At 52.8% G+C, this 9,416-nt stretch overlaps 1 protein-coding gene across 1 annotated transcript in view; it reads right to left on the bottom strand.

Moving 5' to 3' along the window:
- Nucleotides 1–5,082, bottom strand: part of RGS9 (regulator of G protein signaling 9) — a 56,910-nt gene extending 51,828 nt beyond the window's left edge. Inside the window, exon 1 of the mRNA XM_007455282.1 lies at nt 5,026–5,082. Coding sequence (XP_007455344.1) covers nt 5,026–5,082 — 57 coding nt within the window. The remainder of the gene's footprint in view (nt 1–5,025) is intronic.
- Nucleotides 5,083–9,416: the final 4,334 nt, after the last annotated feature.

Raw genomic sequence — 9,416 nt, 5'->3', positions numbered from 1 at the left:
CCGGGGGGGGGGGGGGGGGCGAGCACGTGGGGACACGCAGAGAAGACGGCGTCTGCAGGCCCCAGAGAGAGGCCGCCGGAAAGCACGCTGCGCACACCTTGCCTGGGCCCGGCGGTGCTCTGCCGTGGCGGCCCCAGCCCAGTCATGCTGGCTCTGGGCTCCAGCTCTGCTTCCAGCAGAAGAGCCCCTCTGCCCGTCACAGACAGGGGACAATCCGAGTTGTGTCCCCAGGTCCCCAGAGGGTGAGGAGCCCTTGCCTTTCTGCTCCCAACTGCTGCCAACTCTCACGCCCTCCTCCTCGTGCCTGGTGGGCGTCCCTCTGGAGACAGGGAGGCACGGCCACCGCCGCCCCAAACGTCAGGCGCCCTCCCGTCTCCCACTCTCAGCTCCCCGCGATCCTGGGCCACACGAGGACGGCGGGGTAACCGGGCGGTGCTGAACCCCGGGTGACGCCGAGCTGGGGGCGGGATGGGGGCGTCGGATGCCACGTGCCTCCGCGTGACTGCAGGCGTGTCACCAAGGAACAGGAACGACAGCTCCGAAGGCCTCGCCAACCCACCTAACACGCCCACACTGCCCCTCGCTGTTACTCCCTGTGCAAGATCTCGGGCTGGGATTTTCCTCTAAGCCGGAGGTTTCCCGGGGGGATGGTAATAATCAGTACTTTTCTGTACAGAGAGGGAGCAAGTGACCTGGAACCATGGGGTTGTCTGGCAAACAGAAGCGTGTCCCACTATGAAGCCTGTCTGCCCAGAGGCCAGCGGACCCCTGGGCCATCTCACCCCGAAGCGTCTTGGACCCTCGGGGGCACCACACACGCTCTGATCAGAGCTTAGGCCACCCCAGCCTGAAGCCCAGGAAGCATCCTCCATGACCCCAGTCAGCTTCTGCGGACTCTGCTTTTGTTTCTGACCTGTCTCCTAACAGGCCTCTGTGGCACGTCTCACCTCCCTCCTGGACCGTCCGGCTCGGCCCACCCGGCCTCTGCCTTGGGTCTGGCAGGTCCCCAGCCTCCAGGGCGCCCTCCAGTGGTGGTGCTGTTGACATTTGGGGCCGGATGTCCTGTGCACCGTAGGTGTCTAGCAGCGTTCCTGCCTCTTCCCTCCAGCTGCCAGGGGCAGCCCCCTCCCTAGCTGGGACAACACCAAATGTCTCCAGATGTCACCAAATGTCCTGGGGCTTTCCTCTGGGCTATGCATTCAAATCACCTGGGAAGCTTTTCTGCATTTGATTTTATACGTATACATATATATTTTTTTTTTTTTGGTCGCACCGCACAGCATGCGGGATCTTAGTTCACTGACCAGGGATGGAAACTTTGCCCCCTGCAGTGGAAGTGCAGAGTCTTAACTGGACCGCCAGGGAAGTCCGTAGGAAGATTTTCTTTGAAAACACCAATGTTTTGGGACTTCCCTGGTGGCCCAATGGTTAAGACTCCACACTTCCAATGCAGGGGGTTCGATCCCTGGTCAGGAAACTAGAGCCCACATGCCGCAGCTAAGACCCGGTGTGGCCAAATAAATAAATAATTAAAAAAAAAAAAAAACAAAAACAATGTTTGGACTCCATCTGACTTGACTACTTAATTGTCTCCTAAGTAAATGAGAAACTCTAAGGAAGGTGACCTGATAATAATGTTTTTTAAAGCGCAGCCAGGGTAGAGAAGCACTCCTACCCTCTAATCAGAATCATCTTTCTAACATGGGAACCAACTCGTTTTATTCGTACCCGATTTTAAAACGTCAAATGGCTTCTCAGCGAACACAGAAAGCGTCAGACCCCCGGCTGGATGTGCGAAGCCCCCAGTTCTGGAGCCTCCTTCACTACCAGCCTTTCCATCACCAACTTCCTGCCCACCCCTGCCCCCCGGCCAGCTACCCCAACCCCTGAAGACTCTCCCACGGCACAATGCTATCCCACACTTCCAAGCTTTGCATTCCCCCAAATGCCACTCATCTTCCCATCCTCCCGGCAAAAAAAAAAAAAACCACCTACTAATTTTTCACACCTTCACTCAGTTACAAGCCCCCCTGTGAAGGCTGTTGGTCCCCACCCCAGATGGCACTGACCACTCCCTGCTCTGCGTTTTATATACGTGCATCTCCTCTAATGACGTCTCCCACGACCTACAGAACATTCTTCTTACTTATACAGCGGTCCTTCGCTATTAGACCCTAAGCTCCAGGAGGAAGGGGCCGTGTCCTAATCCCACAGTGTCCCCAGCATCAGGCACAGCGCCCAGCACAGACGCGCACGGCTCTGTGCACGTATTGAATGAAAGAATGATACAAGCGAAAGATCCCGTGCTCTGCCCGGGTCTCCTCACTTTTGTTTCCGCACCCCCTTGCCCCTCAGCAAAAGGAGATGCCGGAAACCACACAGGAAAGCAAAGCAGTCGAGGCTTCTCCATGAGGCACCAAAACAGTCAGACCTGAGGTGCATCCCAAGGGCAGCAACAGCTGTTCCTGGCTGGTATGGAGATCTGGACATCACGGGAGAGGGGGGGATGGAGGGGGGACGGGCCAGCACTAGGACAGGAGCTCACAGGGGCCACGGGAGGCGGTCCACTGTGCGGCATCCCACACACACACACACACACACACACACACACACACGCACATGCACTTAGCGCACGCCGTTCCTCTGCCTGGAACAGCCTTCTTTCTCTCTGCCTAGAACCCCCATTTATCCTTCAGTTCTCAGCTCCGCGTCCCCCAGGCACCTTCTGTCAGGCCTTCCCACAGCCTCTCCTGCCCCCAACATCACAGGAAAGCTTACAGCACTGGATCACATTTGGCGACAACCTGTATTTTCCCTGGTTCCACCACTTAGCGGCTACGACTGGGGCGAGTGACTTCACCTCTCTGAGCTTCCCGCTCTGTAAAATGGTGATGATAACTCTGTCTCATGGAACAGATGAGAACACGCATGTAAGGGCCCCACTGGGGACACAGCCTACTTCAAAAATATCCACTGAGTGGCGGGTGCCAGTTGCACCCAAGTCCACATTCCTTAGGTCTGGTCCCTCTCCAAAGGCTGGGCACCTAGTTCAGCTGCTTCTCGGTTGAGGGCCCCCGGGCACAGGCTCTTGGGACCTGCTCTGTGATCTGACCGAGGACCTCGGAAGACACAGACAGACGGGGGTCTCCCTCCATCCAACAAGGCAAAGGGAGAGAGCAGCGCTGAGGTGCGGGCAGGGTCTGCAGGGCAGCGGGGGTGGGGAGAGCCGGCCGTCACAGCGGAGGGGCCCCCGAGCTGGGCCCGGGAGTCGGGGGGACGGGGGCTCGGCCGGTGAGAAGGGGAAGAAGGGCTTTCCCAGTGGAGGGATCTGAGGCTTGAAGGGCACAGGGTTCCTGGAAAGACGAGGAGGTCGCTGAGGCCAGAGCCCCCCTGAGTGAGGGGGGCTGCTCCGTCCTGTGTCCCTGCAGGGCAGGTGTGGGAGGCCAGCGGGAGGTCAAGCCGGAGGGGTGAGTGGGAGCAGGGTCCTCAGTGGGCGGGCTGAGAAGGCTGGACGTCACCCTGTGCACGGGGGAAACCAGCGGAGGGTTTCAGGGCGAGGGGATCCGCGTCGGTTTGCGAAAGAAACCCAACATGCCGATGAATGGTATTGTGGAGGCCGGCAGGTGGGGTGGAAGACAGGAGGCTGGGGTGGAAAAGAGGAGGCAGCGGTGGAGCAGGATGGGCTGGAGACCAAGACACCAGTCAGAAGGCCCAGGTAAAGACAGGAATGTCCACCACGTAACAGTCAGGATGAAACACAATGTCTGAGGCTCAGAAACAAACAGAATGTCTCCAGACAATTGCTCTCAGCGCCTCAGCACCAGAGCTGCCCTGTCTGGCAGAAGAAGGCAGTCCTGGGAAATCCTGGAAGATGACTGACGGCTCTCAGGGCTCTCAGAGATCCAGTCTGGGCAGTTTTCTCTGATTTTAGGAGGTGGTGTCTGCAGTAGAGGCTCTCAGGGTTCTTTCCCAGCGAGACAACACTCCACCTCTGTTTTTATATCCTCACTCCTCTACCACCTGGAATACGCACAAGCTTATTGAAGTAGGTGGACCGAGGGTGACCAACTGTCCCAATGTGCCCGGGACTGTCCAGGTTTTAGCATTGAAAGCCTTAGACAAATCAGGACAGTTTTGACTACGCCAGTTTGCTGCGCTCCAAGGGCTCAGGGCAGGGCTCTTACTGTCACAAAGCATTCAGCTAATTCTGCTCAAGACAAGCCTAAGACGGGGGCCACCACACTGTGAAAAGTGGCTGCAAGTGGGAGGAAGGGCGGGCAAGCGACCCAGGACCTAATCCTCTGCTGACCCCTTCTGATACCGGTCATCTCAAAAGCCCATAACAAAATGAGCCATTTCATCCCCAAATACATCACCACACAAGGTGCGTTCCACCCCGCACAAGTGCCCAGCATGGACACCCCCTGTGCCCAGCCACTTGCTCTGAGAAAAGCCTTTGCATGGGGAGGGTCCTGGCTTCCGCTGCGCACAGAGAGACCTGAGATCCACAAATACACACGCTTGAATAAGGAATCTAGGAGCGCGGCAAGCGGGGTGGCCCTTTAGCCTGCAAATCACACTGTTTTCACGGTCTATGTGTACACACTCACCACACACACACGCTTTCAAATACTGCAGCGCTGAATCAGAAAAACAGCAAAAACATGTTCATTTAACATCTGGGAGCCTCTAACAGCATCAGGAGACTCTCTCAAATCTGGCCCAGCCTCGCTGAACTGCCTTCCTGCGCCTGCTCTCCCAAGTAACAGGTTGTTTTCAGCCTCCAGCCGGCAGTCGCCCTCGGCTGCAGATTCTCCACTATAAACAGGTAACAAGGAAACCTAACCATTAGAGTCTTTAAAAGACGGACAGACAGAAACACAAGGCAAATAAGTCACTTAATGACATCAAGCGGCACTAACCGACCACAAGGGCTGCCCCCCGCCTCTGCCCACATCGCCGCCGGCACTTCCCAGAGTTGGTCCCCGCGCCCCTCCCGGGCCCGGGCGATGGGACCGCGCTCACCTTCCGCAGAAATGCCATCCTCGGCCTGTACTGCTGGCCTTGGTGTCGGATTGTCATCCTGGACCCTGGCGGACGCAGAACCTGGACACAACCGGAGGGAAGAGGAAGCCCCCGGAGAGCGCGCCGGCGTCCCCGTACCCGGGCTGGGTTGTGCTGCTCGTCGGCGTCCCCGACCCGCGCGCCCGCGCCCTCGGGAAGCTGCCCGAATCCGCGCCGGCCAATCAGCGCGCCGCGCCGCGCGCCGGGCGTGCTCCGCGCCGGCGCCCACCTGCCGCCAGGGGGCGGTGTCAGGCTCCGCCGGGGCCCGCGGAGCCGCAGGTGAGCCCCGCGCGACTGGGACCCGCGTGGGAGGCTCTGTGTCCGAGGGCGAGCCCTTAAGGAGGGTGGGACTTCGGTTAGGAAGGGCGACAAGGCACGGGAAAGCGGGGGGAAGGGATAGATTCGGAGTTTGGGATTAACATATATACACCACTATATTTAAAATAGATAAAACGATTATACTGCAGTAAAAATTATTTTTTAGAAAAAGGACATTTATGGCAAAAATAAAATAAAATAGATAATCCTGAAAGACCTACTGTACAGCACAGGGAACTTTGCTTAATATTCTGTAATAACCTAAATGGGAAGAGAATTTGAAAAAGAATAGGTAGTACATGTATATGTATAACTGAATCACTTTGCTGTACACCTGAAACTAACACAACATTGTAACTCAACTATACTCCAATAAAACAATTAAAATTTTTTTTTTTTTTTTTTGCGGTACGCGGGCCTCTCACTGTTGCGGCCTCTCCCGTTGCCGAGCACAGGCTCCGGACGCGCAGGCTCAGCGGCCATGGCTCACGGGCCCAGCCGCTCCGCGGCATGTGGGATCTTCCCGGACTGGGGCACGAACTCGTGTCCGCTGCATCGACAGGCGGACTCCCAACCACTGCGCCACCAGGGAAGCCCAACAATTAAAAATTTTTAAAATGTTTAGAAGTGTTTAGGGGAAAAGCAAATTCTACGGGGAATTGGTAAGATGTTGGTTAACGAAAGAAAGGACGTGAAGAATAAAGAAGGAACGTTGAAGTCCCTGCTGGGCCAGCTGCCTGGTCTATTTTTTCAGTTTCTTTTCTGTTATACCTTATTACAAGAGATCGAATATAGTTCCCTGTGCTATACAGTAAATCCTTGTTGTTTAAGATGCTCTATATCTGGATGGGAGTGATGGTTATACACAGGTAATCATGTTTGTCAAAACTCATCCAACTGTACTCTTAAAATTGGAGCATGACATTGTCTGTAAACTATACCTCAATAAAAAGACTGACCCAAAAAAGCAAGTATGGGGCTTCCCTGGTGGGAAATCGTGAAGAAGCAACACCATGGCTTAAACGTCTTCGATAGCGTGGAAACCCGGAGCACAGATCTCGGAGTTGATTCTGTGTCCCCAAGCACTCGGGACAGCTCGGGGACAGCACCGAGCCCGCACAGGCGTCTCCCTGACTCAGACAGAAGTCATGCTGAATTCACCTGACTCCCTGGGCCACTGCCCGTGCTCTGGGCCATGTCTGCATTTCATATAATTCTGTCTCGTTTGCATTTTATCACAAGTGTGTATTACGCTGGCGAGTCTAAAAAATCATATATATAAAAAAAAAAACTTAGATGCATGAATGTTTCTTCCTAGCTCCCCTGAGAGAGGCAATAGCTCATGAAAACATATTCTGGGAGGGAACTCAGAGGGCCTTAATTTCCACGCAGTGAGCACAGTGGGCCCGCAGACAGACCCTCTCTGCACACCCACTGGTCAGGGCCAGTTCAGCAATAAAGGGAAGGAAGTGTAGGTGGAACCATACGTAGCCCACACTTAACGCTTCTCCCTGCCTTTCACCTTCTCCAGAAGAAGCTACTTGAGACCCTCAGAAGCTGACCACACCTAGTGTGGCTCTGAGTGCTTGACCTGGGAGAGAGGGAGAAAAAGAGGAACTTTGGGGAACTTTTCTGGAAGGTTTCCTGCTGGGGATTGTTTGGAAACTATTTTGGCCCAGCAGGGGCTACCAGGTACCACCACCAAGTACAGTCCTAGAATAAAAATCCCATCCTTATCTTTTTTCTCCTAAATTAAATGAATTGGATGCATCCAGAGGTGATACTTTTCACAAGCACGGCTAGAGATAAACACAGGAAAACAGAACAAGATCACGCCTCCCTCTGTCCCCACCCTCTTCCCAACTCCGTGGGGTGCAGTTCTGTCTACCTGTGGAGCAGGTCAGGCTGGAACTAGTAAATGGCATCTGCAACGTTTTTTGTTAAGGGCAGTACTGTTTTTCATTATAGAAAATTTGGAGCTATGGATCTTTTAAAAATGACAATTATGTAAATTGGTACAGCTACCATGGAAAATAGTATAGAGGTTTCTCAAGAAACTAAAAACAGAACTACCATATGACCCAACAATTCCACTCCTGGGTATTTATCCAAAAGAAAAAAACCCACTAATTCGAAAAGATACAAGCACCGCTATGTTCAAAGCAGCTCTATTTACAATAGCCAAGATATGGAAGCAACCTAAATGTCCATCGACAGAGGAATGGATAGAGATGTGGTACATATGTACAATGGAATATTACTCAGCCATTAAAAACGAATGAAATTTTGCCATTGGCAGTGACATGGATGGGCATGGAGGGCATTATGCTTAGTGAAATAAGTCAGACAAAGAAAGAAAAATACTGTGTGATATCACTTATATGTGGAATCTGAAAACTCCAACAAACTAGTAAATGTAACAAAAAAAGAAGCAGACGCACAGATACCGAGAACAAACTAGTGATTACTAGTGGGGAGGGGTATGAGGGGAAGGGCAATATGGCTAGGGGATTAAGAGGTACAAACTATTAGGTATCAAACAAACTATAAGGATATATTGTACAATATGGGGAATACTTTATAATAGCCAAAATGTTATAATAACTACCAATGGTGTATAACCTTTAAAAATTGTGAATCACTACATGGTACGCCTGTAACTTACATAATATTGTACAGCAACTATACTTCCATATTTTTTAAAAAATTTTCATTCAAAAAAGGAAAAAATGGCATTATGGGAAAAGGCGTTTTCACAACTTGCAATAATAGGCTTTCGTTTTAAGACCGCTGAGGGCTTCAGGGGAAGTGTGAAGGCCTCCAGGCTGTGCTCTGGTCCCTGCTCAGCCTCTCACCGGACGTGAGACTTTTTTCTAACAGCTTTATTGAGGGATAACTGACATACACTAAACTGCATGTATCTGAAGTGCGCACTTCGATGAGTTTCGATACATATATACCCCCGTGAAACTACACCCACGGTCAAGATGGGGAGCACATCTGTTACCCCCTGAAGTTTCCTTATGCCCTTTGTGATCCCTCCCCCCGCTGTCCCCAGGAAACCCCCGACCTGCTTTCTGTCACCCTGAATTAGTGGGAGGGGTGAATCTGATCAAGTTACCTAATCTCTCCAAGTCTCTGCTTTCTCAGTAGTAATAAGGAAGAGCCCGACTTGATGAATTCAAAATTCTTCTCCAACTTGAAAGTCACATGACTTTAATAAGTGAAGGTAAATAAATACACAGCTCAACCAGCCTGAAGGCTGGCAGAGTGGGAATTTTTTTTTTTCTTTTGCGGTACGCAGGCCTCTCACTGTTGTGGCCTCTCCCGTTGCGGAGCACAGGCTCCGGACGCGCAGGCCCAGCGGCCCAGCCGCTTCGCGGCATGTGGGATCCTCCCGGACCGGGGCACGAACCCGTGTCCCCTGCATCGGCAGGCGGACTCTCAACCACTGCGCCACCAGGGAAGCCCTGGCAGAGTGGGATTTAGCGCTCCCTACAAAGCGAGGCCTCTCTGGACTTAGACCAGCCACCCCAAAACGGGATTCCACGTGGCAGACATTTAAAAGAGCCGAAGAGCTGAGTGCCACCACGGACATGCCCCCAACCATTCCTGCCATACGTGATCGGGGAGGGTTGGGGGAGAGGGGCAAGAGGGACCCACCTTAGGAGACCCCAAGAAAATGTATTACTTGGTGCACCCCATCTGTATCAATCGTACTGAAATCCTTCTCTTCTGTCAAACATGCCCATCATGCGAAGGATTTTTAAAGCCAAAGCATGCCAGCGAGGGTCCTCTACTGATGCTCAGGTGCTCCCCCTGCCGGTGGGGTGGCTCAGCCTCCAAAACCCTGGGTTCCCAGCCCCTCGTCCTGCCCCCAGCAGCCACCTCTGTCCACGGAGAGATAGATAGACAGATGATAGATAGATGATAGACAGATAGATAGATAGATAGATAGATAGCCAAATAGATGATAGATAGATAGATAGATAGATAGATAGATGATAGATTGATAGATTGATAGATGATAGATG

Source organism: Lipotes vexillifer, unplaced genomic scaffold (genome assembly GCF_000442215.2).
Source record: "Lipotes vexillifer unplaced genomic scaffold, Lipotes_vexillifer_v1.1 scaffold664, whole genome shotgun sequence".
In the NCBI taxonomy this organism is placed as follows: Eukaryota; Metazoa; Chordata; class Mammalia; order Artiodactyla; family Lipotidae; genus Lipotes; species Lipotes vexillifer.
This window is presented reverse-complemented; position numbering and strand designations above follow the sequence as displayed.